The 23,243-nt window shown below is 47.2% G+C and overlaps 1 protein-coding gene across 1 annotated transcript in view; it reads right to left on the reverse strand.

Annotated features, from left to right (window-relative positions):
* Nucleotides 1-2,063: 2,063 nt before the first annotated feature.
* Nucleotides 2,064-23,243, reverse strand: part of LOC107119781 (deleted in malignant brain tumors 1 protein-like) — a 34,166-nt gene continuing 12,986 nt past the window's right edge. Inside the window, exons 6-12 of the mRNA XM_015422375.1 lie at nucleotides 22,742-23,056; nucleotides 18,612-18,917; nucleotides 15,972-16,307; nucleotides 10,884-11,216; nucleotides 6,408-6,731; nucleotides 5,432-5,563; nucleotides 2,064-2,215 (exon numbers count right to left, since the gene is read on the reverse strand). Of these exons, the coding sequence (XP_015277861.1) occupies nucleotides 2,064-2,215; nucleotides 5,432-5,563; nucleotides 6,408-6,731; nucleotides 10,884-11,216; nucleotides 15,972-16,307; nucleotides 18,612-18,917; nucleotides 22,742-23,056 (1,898 nt within the window). The remainder of the gene's footprint in view (nucleotides 2,216-5,431; nucleotides 5,564-6,407; nucleotides 6,732-10,883; nucleotides 11,217-15,971; nucleotides 16,308-18,611; nucleotides 18,918-22,741; nucleotides 23,057-23,243) is intronic.

The raw sequence follows: 23,243 nt of genomic DNA on the forward strand, positions 1-23,243 counted from the left end.
TTGTTAAGAGAATGAATGACCTGGGAGCTGGAAGAGTTTGGTCCAGATCTCATCAGAGAGGTATGTAGCCTTGGACAAGCCATGATCCCTTCGCCTCAATACCACCCCATCCTACAGGCAATGTTCCCTCTAAGGTGTGGAGTCTTGTGAGCAAAAATTCTACTTTGTGAGCTACTGGCATTAAAGTTGTGAGCGAGCAGTTTGGCTAGTGCACAAATTAGTTTGCTCTGGAGCCATCCTTCCTGGGCTAAGACAAAAACATGTGAGCCGGAGGCTAAAGAACTGTGAGCCAGCTCACACTAACTCAGCTTAGAGGGAACACTGCCTACAGGTATATTGCATAAGTTACCAAAATTATGTGTGCCAAACACAGGGCCCTAGCCAGGATTTTTACTTCAGGGGGTATTTAAATAAGTCAGGGGGCCTGTGTCAGGAACGACGAGAGAGTAAAAGCTTTTTTTAAAAAGTGATGAGAGAGAGCGGGTTGGAATAGGGATCAGACCTGCCCTGCGGCGTGCCTCGCCCTCAGCCAGCCAGAGGTACACTGGATAAGTTACCAAAATTATGTGTGTCAAACACAGGGCCCTAGCCAGGATTTTTACTTCAGGGGGTATTTAAATAAGTCAGGGGGCCTGCGTCAGGAGCGACGAGAGAGTAAAAGCTTTTTTAAAAAAGTGATGAGAGAGAGCGGGTTGGAGTAGGGATCAGACCTGCCCTGGGGCGTGCCTCGCCCTCAGCCAGCCACAGGTACACTGCCAGCAGGCAAGGCAGGGCAATGACTCAACTTGGCACAGCTATGGCACACAGGGAAAACAAAATAAAATAAACCAGCTGGATGGAAAGTCAGGAGGACTGGGCGGTAAGTCGGGGGTGCCCGGCCCCAAGATGCCCCACTGTACCTGGTGAAATATTTCCAACTCGTTGCAAACACTGAGGCCGGTCTAAACTTGGATGGTACAGGGTACTGGTTGTATACTGTGTCACTTGCTGGTAGTGCATGCAGGGGAAAAAAAATCAGCACGGCAGCTGGTTCCTGCTAAGTATCAGCTGCCACTCCGCCGTCCCCTGGATTAACTCTTCTTGCGTCTGGATTTGCTCTGAATGCACATGTATGAAGTACCACTTTTTGGGGGTTTGATCACGTGAATCATTAAACGTATCAAGCTGAGTTAGTCAAATAGATTTTAATGACCGTGGTTCATAAACAAGACCTACAGGAGCCAGTGAGACATTGAGTCCTCTTTTTCAGAAGTGCTCTGCTGTTTCCCCCATTGGTATACCTCAAACGTCCCCAATCCTGTTGCTCTTGTAGACACATTTGAAATTCCAAGAGCAGGAAGTAGGCACCACAGCAAAAATAGTTGCCAGAGAGCGGGTGTCCAATCCTAAAATGTGAGCTTTCCCACACAGCATTAGGAGGTTCGAATCCAAGCACGAAGGCAACTGTTGCTGAACGGTTTGCTCTCTGAAGACACAAAGATGGTGTTTGCTGGACTTTTCTGAAGCACCACCTGCTCTATAAGATGGAGGAAGGCCAGAATGGGCACTTTGCTTTGTTGAGGGGATGCTTTGGGGGAGGAGCCAAGCGGGCATCAAGAAACCCATCGAAGGATGCCCTGGTTGGGGATCATTGATTATGAACACAGTTGTCTTGGGTACTGGGTGCTGGATCTCGGGGACTGGGATTGATGCCATCTTTTCTCCATTAAAGCTTTACTGTCAGCTCACTTACCTATGAAGCTTAGAGGGTGATCTTAGTGCAGTCTTTCAGTCTAACTGACCAGGCAGAATTCTTGTGAGGATGAACTGGGGGAAGAATTCTGTGAGCCCTGTGGAAGAAGGGCCACATAAAAATGGAAAAGCTGGACATTTCTAGAGTCTTCTCTCCCCACTGAATGGTTCTCCTTTCCTTTGTGGGACATCTGCAGATTCCCAGCACAAGAGCTGTTGACGTGAATATGGCCTCCTGCTGAGAGTGGGTGCAGAGGGACTTGTCGTCTTGTAGATGCTCATTTTTTCACCCGTGTAGGAGTCCCCTTCCCTTGTGCCCTGCTCCCGGCCTCTCAGTTATTGTGGTCTGTGGGAGACCCAGAGGCGGCTTTCACCAGGCAGATGGTGTCAGAGTCCACCCCATGTACAGCTCCTTCCTGGACATTTGTGTCTAGAGTGCCATTTACCATGTCAAACCGAAATGTGGTGTCTTTTTTAAAGGCATCTGTAAGGAAAAGAGAGAGTTTTGAGCGAATCCTTCCTGGACATTTGTGTCTAGAGTGCTATTTACCATGTCAAACCGAAACGTGGTGTCTTTTTTAAAGGCATCTGCAAGGAAAAGAGAGAGTTTTGAGCGTAAGACTCCAGCCCAAGAATAAACTCAGCTTCATGGGCACCCTTCGTATAGGCCCTTGTTTCTCCTGTTCCTTTACACCCCATAGCAATTTCCTTTAAGGATTATCCACACAAACATATATCTGACAGAACCCGCTCTGAACCTGCTATGTGGGGGAGGGTGGGATATAAATCCAGTAAAATTAAAATAAATACATGTAATGAATGCTACAAACAGTAGGATTTAATTTTTTTAAAATTGTGTTTAATAGCCATGTGTTGGGGAAAGGACTAATTTATGGTTTTATATCTGCTACACACACTACACATGGACTGTGCACACATCTGTATACTATGAGCCAAAGAAAGCTGTTTGCATCACCTACTGTGAGAGAGAGATTTCACATAGGGAACGCTTGCCTGCATTTTATGTTAATATAGCTTGCACACATTCAGCGCACGGCATTGTGGGAAGAAGGCGCACATGTCAGCCATTGTGAGCAGAACAACAACTAAGAAGAAGAGATTCCACCATTGCTGAGGAGACAAGATGTCACGCAGAACACGGACCTGATCTGCATTTGAATTGCCATTTCCTGTTGAAGGTGCCTTGAGTACGTGGTATCGATCAGCACAACAAAGAGATGTCCTGAAGCTGACGTTTCACACATGGCCAAATCGCATTCCATGAGATAGAGTGTAGTATTTCAAATATCGCCCAACCCATAGAATACCTGCCCCTTTGCTACATGCACCAATCAGGGAATTTATGGGATGGACTTGTAAGTAGGTGGGATTGCAGTTTGGCAAGGTGCCACCCACCTGGAGTTTCAACTATAAAACGCAAGGACCATGTTTTAGGGGTTGGGCTAGCCACATTTTACCATCAACGAAAAGACCATGCTGCAAGTCTTCTGGCTGGCCACATTCTACTACCCACCCCCCTCTTTCCTGCTTTAAAACTCTTTGTCTTTACCGGATCTCTTTGGGATGCGCAGCCAAAGAGATCCACTTACACGCACACACACGCACACTTGACCGGCTGGTTCTGGAACAGTGTGATGTAGGTAAAACTTCTAGACACTATTTTCTGTCCCTTTATTCTTCATTGCAACAGACAAGACTTCTAGAAACAGGCAAGTATGAGCCGATTCTCCTGCCTACCTCCAAGTTAATAAGAAACTATTTTATTTCTATTTCTGTAATTCGAAAGGAACCTTGAGTGTATGCGAATTGAGAGACTGATTGGTGGGAAGGTAACAGCGTTCCGTGCGCCTTGGTGTTTAGTCATGCCGGCCACATGACCACGGAAACGTCTTTGGACAGCGCTGGCTCTTTGGCTTTGAAACGGAGATGAGCACCGCAACCCTAGAGTCGGATTTGTCTGTCTTTCGAGCAAGGGAACCTTTACCTTTACCTTTTTATGAGCAAACTGGCCATTGATGGGATCTGGCTAGAGCTGAATGGGCTGCTCTTGCCACAGACTTGCCGGGCATGCATTGTTAGAGCTGGCTGTATGCTCAGTCAGATCTGTTGCCTTTGACAGACAGCTTTTCTTCAATCTCTTAGGCAGCAGTCTTTGCTCACTCCACAGCCTTCTGACCCTTTTAACCAAGGATTTTTTTCCTGGGAGTATAACTTTGCAGAGCATGGCTGTAATCCTCGCTTTGCCCCCCTGTCAAGCTAGTCAGCCGTGAGTCTCTGCATTTCCAGGATGCGGGGCCCAAAAGGTGGTATGTCTTCAGTCAGGCCTATTGTAGTCTATATTGTCCCTTACGTACATACATATTGTCCCTTAAGGCTGGCTGGTACCACACACCGAGCCTCTCACCATCTTACTGACTCTGTTTTGCTTTGCCCTTCATCTTCTGCAGTTTAGATAATTATTATGGTTGTACTGCCGACCCTGCCTTTGGGAACATGATCACTGATAATGACCACTACATCATGAGGACACGGGTTTCCGGGTAGACTGATGGCTTCTAGACTGCAGAAGGGCCATGAGAGATGGTGTGGTGCACTTCAAGGGCTCAAATCCTTCTGCTACTGCTGATGGTAGATCACCTTGTGGCAGATCCTTCCCAGAAGCCATGCAAAAACTCCCCCATCCAAGAAGTGGGAAGGAGAATGTTCAGCGGTTCCAATCAATGCTCCCTCTAAGCCGTGGAGTCTTGTGAGCAGAAATGGTACTTTGTGAGCTACTGGCATTAAAGTTGTGAGCGAGCTATTTGGCTACTGCATAAATTAGTTTGCTCTGGGGCCATCGTTCCTGAGCGAAGACAAAAATGTGTGAGCCAGAGGCTAAAAAACCGTGAGCTAGCTCACACTAACTCAGCTTAGAGGGAACACTGATTAGAATGGTTCATTAACATCGGTGCTGATGCAGCACATTGGTGGGATGAATCATATGCATTTTATTTCCTTGTTCAATGGGGCATTCTGTGAATCTTAGCAGCCAGTTTAAGGTTGAACAGCATTGGTTACTTGCTATGTGAGTCATTTTTTGTGGTGCTCAATGAAGCTTTTTTTTAAAAACAAACAAAAACAAAAAACCCCAGGATGGGTGGATTTATCAACAACCAAATGAAATATTTTAATAGAAATGGGGGAAATGTTCTGATCACATTTAAGTCCAACAGCTGGGAATTTAGGAGAATGTAAAATATGTGTTTCAAAAAAGATGTTATTGTTATGACAACAAAATTTGTATGCCACTTTTTGGCTTTGTAAAGGCTGCCCAGGTGGCTAACGGTTAAAATAATACACTATAATGTCTTTTATACGACATGTTTATAATAGTTCAGGCTGTGAAACTCAGACTTTCTGAAGTGGAAGTTAGTGTACTTTTCAGGTTCTAGTCACAAAGTAGGTTTCCCCATCGGTCTCCCTTCTGTCCTCCCAACGTGCCCGCGTGAGAGAGCCACAACTCATACTTTGAGAACCACTGATTTAAGGATTCTCTCTTATGGGGTACTATATTTTGTGTTGAACAAATAAAGAGAGTGAGCACAGGATCAGGTGAGGACTGTGTAAGGTAAATGCTGCGAAATGTTTGGCTGGCCCAGACAAGGTGTTAAAGGCTCGAAAAGCAGCTTGTCCTCCTTACTTTGTGTACGAGTGACGAGATTCGCCCATAATGGTTTCCCACTCCTCCGTTTCCGCAAGTAGAGCAAGGTCCCACCGAGAAGTAGGGCAGCAGCGGCCAGCACCAGAATTACTGTAACAGCTACAGCAGACCCTGCGGGGCGGGAGAGGAGAAAACATTGTGACTTCAGAGGGAGGCAACTCTCCTACATATTCTGGCACCTCCCTTTTGATGCTATCGTTAGAAATCTATGGGGCGGCCAAATGAGCAGAGGTCAGAATTTCGCTAGGCATCCTTTCCCATGGCATTGATTGAGGGATGACTCTTGTCCAGAATTTAGGGCGTATGGATTTCCCTCTTAATCTAAAGCCTGGGAGAAGAGGAGGAGGAGAAGAAGAGGAGGAAGAGGAAGAAGAGGAGAAGGAGGAGGAGACTGGATTTATACCCCGCCCTTCACTACCCGAAGGAGTCTCAGAGTGGCTTACAAACTCCTTTCCCTTCCCCTCCCCACAACAGACACCCTGTGAAGTAGGTGGGGCTAAGAACTGCTCTTTCAAGAATAGCTCTGACAGAACTATGGCTTGCCCAAGGGCATCCAGGAGCTGCAAGTGGAGGAGTGGGGAATCAACCCCGGTTCTCCCAGATTAGAGTCTGTGCGCACTTCACCACTACACCAAAGCAGACCAGCAGCCTGATCCAGTTTATACTAGTCTTTGTCATCCCCTCCCCCTTCCTCACTTCAGGCGGTACTCCAAAGTCCCATCACCCCTTGCCCGTATCTCCATTCCCATTGCGCTTCCTTGCCTTCTTGCTTAACTGCCCGGGCTGTACATGGCTGTTAAGCTCTGGGCTTGCTCCCCAAATGACTCCAGTGGGGTAGCCAAACAGAACTCATACGGGAATAAACGTCAGTCTTCAAGGTGGCTCTGGGCTTTTCGTTTAGTTTTGCTCCCCGAACCGTACATAGTCTCTAACATGAGCTGAGTCACGGAAGTACCTGTCTTTCCCTCGCACACGGCTCCTGCATATGCATCACAGAGACACTTATGGAGACCGGTGCCTTTCCCGTGGCATTGGTTGAGGGACGACTCTTGTCCAGTGCATTTCATCTCATCCACCAAAGCTGGTCCGAGAGTGGCACCATACTGATTGCCAACCAGCGCAGACACTGCTGCGCCACAGCCCAGTTGCCGGCAGACCACTGTGGCCTCTGTAAGGCTCCAGCCGGATTCACCAACGGAGGACCAAGAGCCATTATGCTCTACCTCCACCCGCCCAGCACAGGAATTGGGTCCGCCGGCCAATCGCACCTGGAAAAGACCTAGAAAACAAAGGGGAGAGGGTCACATGAGGTTCCCAGACCCCATCTTAACCACACTCACAATTCAAGCAGGAAATCACTAATCAGTTGACACTGGACTGGACCTTCCGTTAGTAGTACATCATAAAACAAATGTTTGGTTATATAAAGTCTGGAACTATTTTATATATGAAACTATTTCTATTTATAACACCACAGATCAAAATGAATGTGAACTACTTAATCCCACTGGGAAATGGTACCCCATTATTGACAAACTTACCTTTGAAAATTTTGAATGCAAAACCATCTATAACGCAAAATATAAACTGTTATTGCTTGGCTGAAACATTGTATGACTTTTAAAGCCTTTCTGTTTGTATAGTTTGATTCAAAGTTACATTTGAAAGTATTTGTCTTATGCATAGAAAACCTGTGATTTAGTGTTTGTACTATGGTGTACTTTAATGTTAAAACTAATAAAACAAATGCCTGTCAAGTGGGCAAAATCATCCTAATAAATGATGTGATGCTTTTCAAAGCATTTTATATAAATTATCTCAGGCATGGGAACCTGACGGTTGCCAGGGTATATCCTCTAGCTGAAGTTCCAGCACAGGCCTGCCAGGGTACAAATTCACACTGATTTACACCATTATTCTCGCTTTATTCTTTGAACACCAGTGAAATATTCCTCAAATTGGGTGGCTCTGAGCAGGTGTAGAGTGCCTCTCCTAACCGCTTAGAAAGATTCTCCCACACCCGTGAGATCAGAAGACTGGGCGTGAGGTGTGTTGGTCTGCGAGGATACTTGGTAAATGATCGGATGACAGAGCAGTGACTTACTTTCCTGCTAAATTGTCTAAATCAACCACCGTTCATTTGCAGACTCAAAGTGCTTTACCATTGAAAATCATGGCTAGGAGAGGTGATATAAAAGAAGCACAGGAGGAGGAGGGAAGCAAAAAAATTCAAGGTATCCGTCCCTTTGTCATGTTATATAATGCAACTGCCAGGGACTGGTTGGGGAGGAGAGGAACCAAATAAAAGTTGAAGCTGCCTTATAATGAATCAGAGCAGTGGTCCATCAAGGTCAGGATTGTCTACCCAGACTGACAACAGTTCTCCAGGATCTCAGGCTGAGGTCTTTCACGTCACTTATTAGCTGAACAAGTTGATATGTGGTGCGAAACAAACAGGAGCGCACTGGGCTGGTTGCACCTCTGATGCAGCCAAATGCAATGGTCACCAGTGGAGACAATTCCCACTGGATTCTGAGAGAAGCCATGACAATTTTCACATTACCCAGTTTCACCCGGTTTCAAGCCGGTAATCTTCCATTTTTAAGTGAACCGGTACAGGGCTGCCATTTCACACATGGCTTGCCCCTACCGGAAATGAGCCGGATCAGAAGCGATTTGGCAATTCAGACTTGCACCGCTTTGTTTTCCCGCCGTTTTCTTCCCGCGCGGGTGATCGATTTTTTTAAAAAGTTCGATTTATAGCATTATAGCAATATAACGCTATACCGGAACGCCAAACGATCGCAATAGCGATCCCATTGGAGTTTGAAGTTCCAGTATAGCGTTATAGCGATATAACGCTATAAAATATAACGATATAAATCGAACGTTAAAAAAAAAAAAAGCCCGTGCAGGCGAAAAACGGCGGGGAAAAAGCGTAACAGAACCGGGAGAGGGAACTGAAGACTACTCGGAAGCGGTTGACAGGTAAAACACTTCAGTCCCGGTTCCTAAACGGGACAGAAGCTTTTGTGTATGAAATAGCAGTTACATTCCGGTAGGGAACCGATTCTCAAACGGGTTCTGTCTGAAATATCTCCCGGTAGACAGAACAAACGGGTTCTGTCTACCGGGAGATATCGCCTGTCTGAAATTCCCCAATTCAACCCTTCTAAGTTTAGATTACATGGATGCCCTCTGAAGACCGCAGGTGAACTGGGTTGGTTGTTGGGTGAAGGGAATGCAATGCATATGCCTAAAACAAGTAAACTTGTTTTTACTGTGGCAAGTGTGCATTCATAAATTGGAGCGACCTGTAGTTCTGAAGGGTGCTCTCAAACCTGGGCCCCACAGTTTGCTCAAATAACATAAGATCAGTATTCTCTTGGGTGCCATTGCAGTGATTCAAACCCAAGCTATAGTGCTAGGTGCAGGGGTCATTTCGTAGAAAAAGAGCTAGGGGAACTCATTAGCATAACTCATTAGCATATGCCACACCTCCTGACATCATGGGCCCGGCAGTGGACCTGCAAGGCCAGCGGGAGTGCAAGGAAGCCCCGCCAAGGCCCTCCCTGGCCCCAGGCAGGCAGGGGTGGGGAGAGGCAGGGAGGAAGCAACTTACCCTCCCTCTTCTCCTGCCTCCTCCTGGCTGAATGAGGGCTGGAAGCGGGGCGGCCGGAAGCAGGGGGCGGGGCTTCGTCATGTGCCCCGCCCCCCTGCACCTTACCCGGGGGAACTGTGTTCCCCCGCGTTCCCCCCCGAAATGACCTCTGGCTAGATGTTCTTTAAAAAGCTTTTAATTTGGCTTGTGATCGCTGCATGTAACCTGCATGGCATGGGCAGGACCCAGCAAAGATAGGAGGATTTTGTAATACTCCAGTCCAACATCCAACTGGCAGACCAGAATGAGGGGTATACTAACCGTCATGGGATGGGGCAGGAGAAGACCGGTGGTATGTTTAAAAGAGGGGGCAGTTTCACAAAGTGTAAGAAATACCAGCTAGGATCATAGGTATGAGTTCCCTGTGTGCAAAATAGCCTTTGGCACAGCGCGTCCTTCCAAGATTAATAGTTTTCAATGAATCTCTAGCAGAAGAGCAAGCACGTTGCATGGTGGAGGCTATTTTGCATGTGTGAAACTCATTTGTAGAATCCAAACGACTGTGTTAATCTATTCGCTCTTTTCCTTAAGGTCTTGGTCATTAAACGCACATTTGTAGCACAACATTGGCTTAATTAAAAACAATTATTTGGAAATCGTATGTCAAGCGCTTATCTCATTGGGGGTTTTTTTAGATGGGAGAAAACAACAGGACTTATTAGTTTTCCTGTCTCCATTGTGTCATGGCTGTGCCCCCTCTCTGGTCCAGCTTTTGCAAGTGGGATGTCGTGCTGGCCTGGGACTGACACACCAATCAGTTGACCAGTCCCATACCACTTAACCATATTCAGATATTCCTTAAACCAAAGGATGCCCCTGTTTAGGTGTCAGCTTGCTTTGTCAGGTTTATTATTTCTATCTGTTAACAAGATTGGGAACGAGCTACCGCCCGCCCCCCCCCAAAACACTGCAGTAGTTAGGATAAACCCAGCTGCACTGAAAAGCTGCCTTTTCTGGCCATTTGCTATAACTAATTTATGTACTTCACTTATACTCCACTTTGTCCCCCAAAGGGGACCCAAAGCAGCTTATACTATTCCCCTCTCCTCCTAACAACCCTGTGTGGTGGGTTATGTCCAACGTCACCTAGCAGGCTTGTATGACAAACAGGGCCGGCTCACTCACTAGGCAAACTAGGCGATCGCCTAGAGCGGGCCGGCCCTTAGGGGCACCAAACTGCACCCGGCCCCGTACTCTGAGAGTTTCTTGATTATTTGTGTTTTTCATTCTTCCTAAAATGCACGTATTCGTGAAAATTGGTGGGCGTACCAGGGCCCTCCCAGAAGGGATCCCCGCCTAGGGTACAAAATAAGCTGGGGCTGGCCCTGAAGACAGAGTGGGGATTCCAGCTTACAATCTCTTTATCCCTCCCCACAACAGACACCCTGTAAGCAATGTTCCCTCTAAGCTGTGGAGTCTTGTAAAGCAAAAATTCTTCTTTGTGAGCTGCTGGCATTAAAGTTGTGAGTGAGCAATTTGGCTGCTGCATAAATTAGTTTGCTCTGGAGCCCTCCTTCCTGAGCTGAGCCAAAAATGTGTGAGCCGGAGGCTAAAAAAAAGCACTAACTCAGCTTAGAGGGAACACTGAGCCCGGGTCTCCTAGATCCTAGTCCCGCCCTTTAAGCATTACCCCTTGTGGCCCCTACAGGCCTCTCTGCTCTTCTCCTTAAAGTTGCAAATTCCCTATAGTGCTCTCCACGTTTTTTTTTAAAGCAGGTTTCATTGCAGGCGACATCTAATGTGCAAATTGCGCCTTACAAAAAAGGTTACCTGAGCATACGACACTCGCGTCCTCTAAATGATTACAATTGTGTTCTCCCATGGACTGTCCTTTGCAGTCTTTGAGGGATTCTTCCAACCCCGTGCAGTTCACATCGTCCAGCCAGATGGGACCAGACCCTTCTCCAAAGCGTGCTGAATGCGGGGCTTCCAAAGCAAAGCCGCAGCCTATTTGCTTGCATACAACGGTGGCATCCTCCAGGTCCCATCCATCGTCACACACGGTTCCCCACTGCTGCTGGGACAAGACCTCGACTCTTCCAGCACAAGCGTTCAGATGATTATTTATCAGTCGGATGTCACCCACTGTTATGTAGGACGATTCTGCAAAGAGCCCAGTATGAGCGTTATTTGGTAAAAAGTAATTCTGAACTGGAGGCATTCCTATCCCCTATGGCTATGAACATGGGGAAAGGTGAGCTATGTCTGGCTAAGAGACTGTCAGCAATAGCTGCTAGCTTTCGAATGTAGGCAAGAAGGAAATTTCGACCTCTCTCAGATCTTGGAGATCAAATTGAACCAGGGAGCGAGGAAAGCGTAATGCTGCAAAGCAAGGAAAGCATAAAGCTTCGTTTACACGAAGGGAGGTAACATCTTGCAGATGAATTACCAGTAGAATTGTTTAGGAAGGCTCGTTGTAGGTGAAGTTATCAGATAAAAGGCAAATTTTGGTGTGTCTGTCTTTAACATTTCAATGAGGATAGGAAAGGAACACAGGCAACTTTGCAACATTGCATCCCAGTGTTACATGCTTCATTAACAGGAATGTCTCCCCCTCCCCTTTTAATGCCTGTTGTCTTTTCACGTCATCTCCGTTATAACTGTATATATGGCTTGGCTGGGCAGCTGATGGAAATCAGGAGGCTCTAGATTACATCTCCTGAAATGAAAGGGGTACCTCCAAGGAAATAAATTGGCAAGTTGGATTTCTGCAGGGGTAAGAAAGAAGTCTGATAAATGGCCAATATTAAAAATCTAGTGTAAACGTATAATATACAAAGCTATATGTATTTATTAGAAAGACAGTTAGAAACAAGCAAGGGCCCAATGAAAGCCTCGTTGCAAAGTGCAAGTGGCCAGAACACAAGGGCCAATACAAGTGACCTGATGCATTTCCGCCCCTTAGAAGCCTTCTTCAGAGGTCAAACGGTTTGAGGTACACATGTTACAATATTACGTATTACAATAAGATAACCAATAAGTTAATACTGGACCAAAAAAGGAAAGTTAAGCAGCAAGATCAACAGACACAAGACAAGGATGTCTATGAGGCCGCGAAAGATGAGAGTCATGTGTCTGGTGCCAAATGCACAGCTGCTGAATTAGAACATCTTCCACTTTTGGTCCAGAAAGCACTTAAAGGTCAAATCTGCATTTGTCTTTCCCACCGGTGTCCCAGCCTTCTGACTCTGTCTTCAAAAAAGCTGTCTACATCTGGTTTCGTTTTTACACCTCAACAGAGCTAGCATACTGTTGCATGTCTGCATATGTTTATCGTCCTCTCGTGGCTCCACTGTCATTGCGCCTCCACACTGGTTTAAATGAATCTTCTCCAAAGAACGCTCAAAGAAGCATAGAGAAAGATGGCGTCACAGCAGGACGAAACTGATTTAAAAATGCAAACGCAGATTCAACCACTAGTCAGAGCTAGAGTGTCCTCAAACATATAGCAATCTGCAGGCCTTATCCAAACAAGATGTTTACGTAGCTGAGGCACAGTCACCTACTTTGTCTTTAGGGCTGAACCAGCCCAGAAGACCAGCTGCAAGTCTGCACGCAGTGCTGCCATTTATCCCAATTGTCCAAATTCTATGCATACACCCTGGTGCCTGCCTGGGCCATTAAGCTGGTTGGATTCCCAACTTTCCTTAAAAACAAACAGTATATATCTAACTCTTGTGGATCTGGATGTAGGAGTCAAGTCGTGCTGGCAGTCTTCTACTCAGTTGGGTAGTGAGAAACAAGCCAGCTCTCACTTTCCTTTGTTTCAGTCAGTGTGAGAAGTCAACATCTACAATTGACACATTTGCTACATCTTTTCTTGATGAGAAGAAAGCATGAGCAAACTGGTAAAATGGTAGTTCCTGCAATCCTTCCCCAACTTCTCGTACTTGTCAGTATCGGACACCCAGGCATTGACCAACCGTGGAACAATAAATAAGCTTTATCGACATATTTAGCAAACAGTTGCACAATTTGCAGATTTGGTTGCCTAGGTGTGGGACACTGGAATATGTTCAGTATAGATAGCATGTCTGCTTGTCTGTACAAGCTGTCTAGCCCATGGCATGAAGCCCCTAGGCTAAAGTACATCATCCCTATTATTCCGCAGCGTGGTGGACCCTCCAATCTGGATCTGGTCAAATTTTTACTCTTGGACCTTGACCACTATGTCTCTAGCAGAATGGCGTTATTTGCCTTAGCAACAAGGAAAATCAGAATGAGTTTAGTATTTAATGCAAAGTAGAAGGAGTATAGGAGTATACTGATATTTTTTAAATTGTTTGTATTACTATTTTATAGTCTCTGATGTATTATGTTACGGCCTGTGGCTAAGACAATAAACTTATACTTACAAGCTGTCTAGGTTTTCTGTGTTACATAATAACATAAGAACATAAGAGACGCCAATGTTGGATCAGGCCAAAGGCCCATCCAGTCCAACACTCTGTGTCACACAGTGGCCAGAAATACCAGGTGCCATCAGGAGGTCCACCAGTGGGGCCAGGACATTAGAAGCCCTCCCACTGTTGACCCCCCCCAAGCACCAAGAAGACAGAACATCACTTGCCCCAGAGTCCCTATTTATACCTTGTGGCTAATAGCCACTGAGGGACCTCTGCTCCATATGCTTATCTAATTCCCTTATGAAGCCATCCATGCTTGTAGCCGCTACCACTTCCTGTGGCAGTGAATTCCATGTGTTAATCACTCTTTGGGTGAAGAAGTACTTCGTTTTATCCGTTCTAACCCAACCGCTCAGCAATTTCATGGAGTGCCCACAAGTTCTTGTATTGTGAGAAAGGGAGAAAAGTACCTCTTTCTCTACCTGCTCTTTTCCATGCATAATCTTATAAACCTCAATCATGTCACCCCTCAGTCGTCGTTTCTCCAAGCTAAAGAGTCCTAAGCGCTTTAACCTTTCCTCATAGGGAAAGTGTTCCAACCCTTTTATCATTCGAGTTGCCCTTTTCTGCACTTTTTCCAAAGCTATAATATCCTTTTTAAGATGTGGTGACCAGAACTGCACACAGTATTCCAAATGTGTTCTTAACTCCAGACTGCCATGCCTCTCAGTCTGAACTCGGAGGCAAAGAAAGCATTTGGATGCAAGGCAGACGTGTGTGGAGGGAGGGAGGAGTGCTTTGGACCTCCTGCTTCCCCATGTCACAAAAGGATTTTCCGATCCTCTCACCCCCTCCCTTGGTACATTATACCTTAGCCCCATTTTGCAACAATGCCATTGCCGTTGCCCATTACCTGAACAAACAACTGCTGCATCTTGTCCGTGATGACAGTTATTGTTCCCCTGCGTATTTGCACCGCATTCTGAGATAGCATCTTCTGTGCCTCTGCAGTTTATGTCATCCATCCAGATGGAACCTGATCCTTGTCCAAAATGAGCCCCACTTAGGGCGGCTTTGGCCTTTCCACATCCCAGCTGCCTACACACAACTTCGGCATCATTTATGTCCCAGGTACGGTCACAGACGGTTCCCCACTGCTCGCTGTGGGCGGGGCGAATCTCAACTCTCCCACTGCAGCGGCTTGAGCCATTGACCAATCTGAGATCATCTGTGAATAAAGCAGTAAAAGGATTACTCTCGTAGAGAACACGTCCAGATGGCCCTCAACATTTCAGGGATTCCCTGTTCTGCCATTCAAAGGCAAAACGATTCAAAACCACTGGTCTTCCACTGATCCTCAAAGCTGGCAAAGACCTCCGAGGGGATGAACGTGTTAAGTTCCGCAGATTATGGGGTGCACAAGCAACAGCCTACCGGTGGGCCTTTCTGTCTTTGGCCTTTGCTACATTTTATTTATTTATTAATTAAAACATTTATACACCACTTTTTTTTTTCTTGGCTCAAGGCAGCTTACAATAAGAGTTAAAATATGTCCCGCTAAAACCAAAAGAAAACATAACAAGCCCCAAATTCCCTCCCTTTAAAAGATGCCTGCAATTCAAAGGCCCTGGCAAACAGGCAGACCTTGTGGAGCCTCCTGAAGGTCTCTGATGTGGGGGCCCCTCTCACCTCTTCAGGGAGCCCATTCTAGAAAGCTGGAGTCACAATGGAAAAGGCCTGGGCTCTGGTCGATGTCAGATGGGCCATTCTAAGTGGCCTCCTGATGACCATAGTTGGCGCATAGGGACATATGGGGGGAGGTAAAAAGGTAAAGTTTTCCCTTGCTCAAAATCCAGTTGGATCCGACCCTAGGGACTTGGGAGCAGTGCTCGTTTCCATTTCCAAGCCAAAGAGCCAGCGCTGTCTGAAGACTTTTTCTATGGTCACGTGGCCAGTATGACTAAATGCCAGAACACTGTTACCTTCCCACCAAAGCGGTGCCTATTTATCTACTTTCAGTTTCTTGCTTTCGAACTGCTAGGTGGGCAGGAGCTGGGGCCAGAGACGGGAGCTCACTCCATCACGCAGCACTTGGGTCTTGAACTGCCAAGCTACCGACCTTCCGGTCTGCAGCTCAGCATCTTAACCTCTGAGCCACCGTGGCCCCTTGTATGGGAGGATACTGTCCTTCAAATATGGAGGACAGACTGCACTATTGTCATGACCACCCAAGTCCTGTTTACTTGCTGTGTTCTTTTGCAGCTTTTGCTGAATGGAGGCATGAAAAGTGAAGACTGGGTAATAGGCCAGACTATATGCTTGCATTAGAAGAGGCGAAGGTGTTACAAGGACAATGTAGGGCAGAGGTCAGTGATTAAAAAAATGAAAATCAGAAATACTTGAGAAGAATGCTTACATCAGGAATGACGCATTCTAGTATCTATTTCTAGTGTAGAAGATCACATACAAATAGGCTCACCTGAACATCCAGATCACATACAAATAGGCTTACCTGAACATGTAACGCTAGCATCTTCCCCATGGCCACAGTCATTGGCTCCCCAAGGCTTTGCTTTGCATTCAGTCAGGGCAGACTCTGTTCCAGTACATTCTAAATCATCCATCCAGATAGGATCTTCTCCCATCCCAAACCGAGCTCCGTGTGGGGCACCTATGGCAGTTCCGCAGTCAAGATTCCTGCATACAACTATGGCTTCATTAATGTCCCAGCTGTCATCACATATGGTTCCATATTGTTGCAAGTGTAACACTTCCACCCTTCCGGAGCACCGACTTGAACCATTGACCAGCCTCATCTCTGCCGGGTCTAAAATGGGGAAAAAAGATGCTGTAGAAACATCCCAGGGCACCGGACACTGAAAAAAGACTTTCAAGAAATGAGCTAAGGAGTTCTTTTCGTTCTCTATTCTAGCTACTGTGATAAATGGCAAGCCCAGGTCGCTTTGGGTTGGCGAGCAGATCAAGCAGGGGTGAAGTCCCTAGGGTGCAAATAATGGGAAGGGGTCATTTTTAGGGGAGAACCAGGAGGAGGTATTTAACCTTTCAGAAAACCATCAAGTATTCTCTGCAAATTCCCTCCAAGGACATTTGCCCTTCCTGTCACCACCTGGTGATCTTTTGGTCTCAGAGCCTGGCTAGAGGGAAATAGTGGATAAACATTTGGAAGAGCCATTTGCAGAGGAGAATCAGTGGCAATAGGAAGGATTAAGCAAACACGTCTTAGGGAAAAGATGTATTTGGCATGAACGTGTAGTTGTATCCTCAAATTGAAGATGATGATGCAGCCGGATATCCCTCATATCCATCCTGAAATTGGTGTCCCTGCTCTTCCAAGGTTGGATCAAAGGGCCTTTTCATGAGAATCTCCTTTCAGCAGCAAAACATTTAACATTGCAGCAATTAACTTGGACATTATCCACACAATGCATCTGGTGGAGTCACCTTTTCTGGTTGCAGAAAAGTTGATTCTTTTTAAAAGAAAAATGTCACTTCCCCCACAATGTCCTTATGATGACATCAGGCAGGTGTAGGAAGGAGGAATAGATGAAGGGTGATTCTGCATTGGCTTTTCCCTCCATTGTTTTACTAAAGGTGCAGCTCAAAACCACATTCAAATACCCTGGGGCAATGCCGTACTGACTGCAAAGTCACCCCTGAATGGCCATAAATCTATGCAGAAGGATCCGTAAAACCTGATAATCGAAGAAAGTGAAAGCGGCATACAATGCAGAGGGGAATTTCTGTTTCAACTGGGTTTGGTAAAACAACGGAGGGAAAAGCCAATGCAGAATCGCCCGAAGTTGTCCCCAGACAGGTTCAGTGTGCAGATTTGTTAGGTATTCTTGTAGTAAAGGTAAAGGTTCCCTTGCTCGAAAGCCAGTCGAATCCGACTCTAGGGTTGCGGTGCTCATCTCCATTTCAAAGCCGAAGAGCCAGCGCTGTCCGAAGACGTTTCCGTGGTCATGTGGCCGGCATGACTAAACACCAAGGTGCACAGAACGCTGTTACCTTCCCACCAAAGTGGTACCTATTTATCTACTTGCAATGTCTTGCTTTCGAACTGCTAGGTTGGCAGGAGCTGGAACTAGAGACGGGAGCTCACTCCGTCATGCGGCACTCGGGTCTCGAACTGCTGAACTACTGCCCTTCCACAGCCTGCAGTTCAGCGTCTTAACCACTTGAGCCACCGCAGCTCCTATTCTTGTAGTAGAGATGTGCAAAATAAATAATGCAGCCAAATGCATGTGTATTAGTTTAAAAAGAAAACTGTGCTTACCTAGTGAGGGAAGGGTTACTCAGAAATACTACAAACAAAGGATTTTCCATCCTCTCTGACTGCACTAACCTATATGTTGACTCTCTAAAGTCTAAAAACATGTGCAAGCCCAGGGCAAGAGTCAAGACAAAGAGCAATAAGCTTTCTAAGCCTCCACCCCGGGACATCTTTTGATCTATTGATTACCCTACTGGAGAATCCCAAACCTAGGCCACGATCACATGCAGAGTTTGCCGCGGGAGAGACACAAATGCCGGGTGGATTTTTAGGGTGCGATCACACCGCAACATCTGGCAAGCGTGGCACACCAGTGGCCAACCCATAGCGTCCAGCTGCAGATGCACAGTTAAAAAGTACCTGCCAAACTCCACTAGCAAATGGTTTGCCACAGGCCGCAGGCGGACTCGATCCGTGTGATTGCGCCGGCGCACACCTATTCCCTCCAGCCGTCCCCATGGAAGTGCGCTGGAAGCACGCGACAACAGACAAAACCCCGGTGTGCTGCCATCACGTCTGACTGCATAATAGCAGGTCAAAATGCGACGGCACAAATAGCCACGCCTCCCCCTGCGTTTTCCAGCACGTGTGACCGGGACCCTAATTAATTATGAATTTTATCACCTTGCTGGGGCGGCAAATACATGCAGGCTCTGACATTGGGTCTCTAACTAAACTAGCTAGGAGATCAGCATGCATAAACAAACATGCAAATTCTTCCATGACTTCAGGGAGAGAACTTGCAAACTCCAACAAAAGTTCACTCACTGCAGAGAAAGAAGATCAGCCTCCATGCCTCAGAAATAAGATTAAAAGGTATTGTTTTTGGATGGAGAAGGAATACAGAGTATGGATTACCTGCGCACACAACACCAGCATCTTCTCCATGGTGACAGTTATTGAGGCCCCAGTTGCTCGATGTGCATTCACTGAAAAAAGCTTCTGTTCCAACACAGTTGACATCATCCTTCCAGATGGGCCCTGATCCGGGTCCGAAAAAGGCATTTGTAGGTGCTTTCAATGCAACCCCACAGTTCATCTCCCTGCAAATGACTTCAGCCTGCTTCATGCCCCAGCGGTCATCACAGACGGTCCCCCACTGCTGGTTGTGGAATATCTCAACTCTCCCAGAGCAGTGACTTGATCCGTTCACCAGTCTGAGTTCTAAAGGGAAGGGAAGGTAGAAAAAGTAGAGAAAGGTTGAAGAATGCAACATACCAGGGAAATAAATGGCTGGCAAGAGTTTTGAATGTGTTGGTTCTGTGGCTAAGGAGACCAGACCACTTCTCTCTAAGGGTATGTATGGCTGCGGTCACACGGAGCATTAGGCACGCTAGAGGGTGGAAGATAGGCGGATTTTCCTGGCACGATCTCACCGCTACATCTGGGAAGCGTCGAGCTTCCATGGCGAACCCGAAGCTTCCCACGAAAGATACGCGGTAAAAAACTAGTACCTCGGAGGTACTAGTTTCCTAAAACTGCGGGGCAAGGGCGGGCGTCTGATTGCGTTTCCGGTGGTAGTTCCGGCACCCGCCCATGTCCGCAAAAAGTCCCCCCCCCAAAGTCTCCACGGATGCGCACAAGCACCCAAGGGAGCATGCGCTCATTTGAGTTTTAAAAAAACTCCAACCCCGTTTGCCCCACATCCCGCTTCTTTGCCGTGCCGCAGGACTGTGGAGTGATCGGCACCTCCCCCCTACCACGGGACCTCCGTGGCAAACAGCCACGCTTCCCCCCCGCATTTTCCTGCCCGTGTGCCCGCAGCCTATGTAGACTTTTTAAAGAGCAGATGAACAAGCCTTTCCTTTCGGAACATTCTGCCGCCTTTTGTGTGTGTGTGGATGAACAGTTTTCAGAACACAGTGGCGATTTGAAAATAATGAACCCAGCACAAATGCAGCAGTCGGGCTCCTTATTCCATGAACGGATCATTTGCTTTAAAAGCTTTATCCAAAATCGGAGGACATGATCCATGGGGTAGATAAAGCTAGGCTGGCTGGTGGGTGGGAAGGACAGAAGGAAACAGGAAAAAGGGAGAGGCTGCCAGGGAAGGAAAAGAGGAAATAGTGGGAGATAACAGGGGGAAATGACATGCTCCCCACATGTCCTTGCAGGCCCCCCATTTGTCAGACTTTCCCCCCTTGACTCCCTGGCTCCCTGTACCCAGGAAAACTGTGGCCCAGTTGTGCAGTGCAGTGCTGACCACTGGCCTTGGCTCAGTTGTGTAGTGTGGGAAAATGCATGTTGTGGGGGGCATTTCCCTCCCCTTGGCAACTATGACCAAGGTCTGTGGTGGCCCCGGTGTGGGTAGGTGGGTGGGACAGTGGGGAACCTGCAAGGACTGGTGTGGTGGCCACTGGCAGGTACCTCACTTTCCCCTGTATCCTCCTGACCACACTATGGCTCCGGTCGCACGGGCAGGAAAATGCGGGGGGGGGGGGGCGTGGCTGTGTGCCCCCGGGCAAACAAACGCGCGGTTAAGCAATCAGACCTCCCGTGGAGGTCCTGTGGAGGTACCGTGGAGGTTCTGTGGGTAGGGAGAGGTGCCGATCACAGGACTAGCCTGCACGCAACGAAGAAGCATGCGGTGCAGCAAACTGGTGTTTTTTACGAATGTGCATGCTCCGTTGGGTGCGTGTGCACATCCACGGAGACTTGGGGGGAAAAAACCCCTTTGTCGCAAGGGAACATGGGCGGGCGCCGAATGCCACCGGAAACGCAATCAGACGCCCGCCCTTGCCCCACAGTTTCCGGAAACTAGTACCTCTGAGGTACTAGTTTTTTGCAGCGCGTTTTTGCCGGGAAGCCTCGGTTGTGCCACGGGAGCTCTACGCTTCCCAGATGTGCCGGTGAGATCGTGCCCGGAAAATCCGCCTGTCTTCCGTCTCTCTTCCGTGGCTTATGTTCCGTGCGACCGCAGCCTATTTCCTCTTTCTTCCCTCCCGGCAGCACCTGCATTCTTACCTTTCTTTACTGGTTCTTTCCCTGCCACTCACCAATCAATCTATCTTTTTGTCTTTCCGCTATATTTATAATTTATTTACTGTATTTATCCTCTGCTTTTCTCTACAGTGAGGATTCACAGTGACTCACATCACTCTTCTCCATTTTATCCTTACAACAGCCCTCGGCAGAGAGGATGTGACTAGCCCAAGGTCACCTAGTGAGCTTCCCACAGCAGAACGGGGATTTAAACCAGGAATTCCTAGTCTGAAACTCTATCCACTACACCACCCTACCTTTTGTTTGGTGGCTGCTGTTGAATATCAGTAAACAGCAGCCAGGCTACTAGAAATTGCTGATGGGCCTGGCCACAACAGTCCTGGGAAGGGCCCTGCTTTTATACTGACAGAAACCAAGGCTTGAAAGCTGGTGATAGTGTTGTGGTTGCTAAGAAACTCTCACAGCAGTCACTGACAGAGCATTTGTTTTTTTAAAAATATATAGGTACTGTGACTATTATTGTGGAGGGTAGGTTCCACAAACCTGGACATTATTCAAGTTTGTAGAAAGATCTGTCTTGTTTGTTAACATTTAAGTATCCAAAGATTTAGCCATTTTGATAGTTAAATAGGTAAGATGAGTGGAGCATTTTGTGTACGGTGTCCTTTTCCAAAGGCCTGTATTGGTGGCCACAAGGTGTTCAGTCTGGCTCCAACAAAGACACTCCCCTTATACACATCCATGGTTCTCACTTTAGCCAAGACACAAATTAATTTTTAAAGCTCTCCTTCCTCCCCCCCAAAGTGCAAGGGCGATATAGTATTTTGCCTAACTGAGAACATTGCCAATCTGCTGCACTTTCCTAAATGTGAGCAAGACCCAGCTAAATAAAAGTGAGCCACTGGGGTATAGTGGTTAAAAGCAGCGGATTCTAATCTGGAGAACTGGGTTTGATCCCCTATTCCTCCACATGCAGCCAGCTGGGTGACCTTGGGTCAGTCACAGTTCTCTCAGAGCTGTTCTCTCAAGATCAGTCCTCGCAAGAGCTCTCTCAGCCCCACCTACCTCACAGGATGTCTGTTGTGGGGAGGGAAAGGGAAGGAGATTGTAAACCGCTCTGAGACTCTGAGTGGAAGGTGGGGTATAATCCAATCTTCTTCTTAAAAACAGAATTCTGTAAGAGTTTGTGTTGCTTTGCACACCTGTGTAGAAGGGATTAATGAAATGGCAATCCTAATTGGGCCTGTGGGACCTGCAGGACCTTAAACAGAACACAGGCTGTTCCTGCAATATTTCTTGTTGCATTTCTGTCACTTAATGATACACTGGAGACTGAACTTCCTCTTCATTCTATGGTTACCTGCAGCAAAGCTCTTGAAAAAGCTGCTGTTGACAAACAGACATGGTCACTGGCATTGTAACCGGTAACCAACCATCACAGTTCAGGGTCCGCTGGCACAGGGGATTTATCCTCTGGTTAAACATCTGAGCTGAACAGGACTGCTGTCAGTTCGAACCCCGCACTTGGTGTGAGCTACCAAGTCTTGTTCCCAGCTCGCCGTCCACCCAGCGGTTCGAAAGCTTCGGTGAGTAGATAAAATTGGTACCACTCCTTAGAGAGAGCGGGCACACTAAACCCCCCTATGGGTGAGGTGTTAAGCCGACAAACGGAAAGTTCCGTGCGTAACATCATAAGCCTACGCAGCCTGCAATGGGACATTCCGGCCATTCCAGCCAGACGGTGGCAGTGGTGTGCTGCGACCGAGAAAAATGCTGATGACATCAAGAGCGACGTTGAGAGAGAAGAGAGAGACAGAGAGAAAGGCAAGTTGCCGGGGACACGCCTGATGATCACCACAGACCTAAACTCCCTGTCGACTATGAAGTGTGTGCAATTTAAATGATATATGTTTGTCCTCCCTTACCCCCCTCATTGTTAGTCCCGTGTCGACAAAGAGTAACTGTACATCGCTCAGAGCCGGCAGCTCTGCAAGGATTGAGCGATTAATAAATTGAAAGATTATTATTATCCGCCCACCCATTACCTGAGCACACCACACCAGCATCTTCTCCATGGTTGCAGTTATGTTCTCCCCAAGCCTTCCGGCGGCAGTCCCTGAGGGCAGCTTCTGTCCCTTTGCATTTGACATCGTCCAGCCAGATGTGATCCGCTCCCTCTCCAAACTGAGCACCACGTGCGGCTGACAGGGCAACTCCACAGTCAAGTTCCCTGCAGACCACTTGGGCGTTTTGTATACTCCAGTCATCATCACACACAGTTCCCCACTGCTGGTTGTGGAGGACCTCAAGTCTCCCAGAGCATCGGTTCGAACCATTCACCAATCTGATCTCGTTTGGGTCTGGAATGGATGAAGGAATTGTTAGTTCTCCGTGCACGCCCGCAGCTCCTCCTCCTCTCTTGCTTTCATTCCCAATGGCATGAGTTTAATGGCGCTGTTTGGCTAGGTTGGTTTTAAGTGGATCTTTTTTTCCATTTTGCATATTTCGTTTTGGAATTTACATTTAGTTAGTTAGTTAGTTAGTTAG

Source organism: Gekko japonicus, unplaced genomic scaffold (assembly GCF_001447785.1).
Source record: "Gekko japonicus isolate JY-2015 unplaced genomic scaffold, Gekko_japonicus_V1.1 scaffold971, whole genome shotgun sequence".
NCBI classification, from domain to species: domain Eukaryota; kingdom Metazoa; phylum Chordata; class Lepidosauria; order Squamata; family Gekkonidae; genus Gekko; species Gekko japonicus.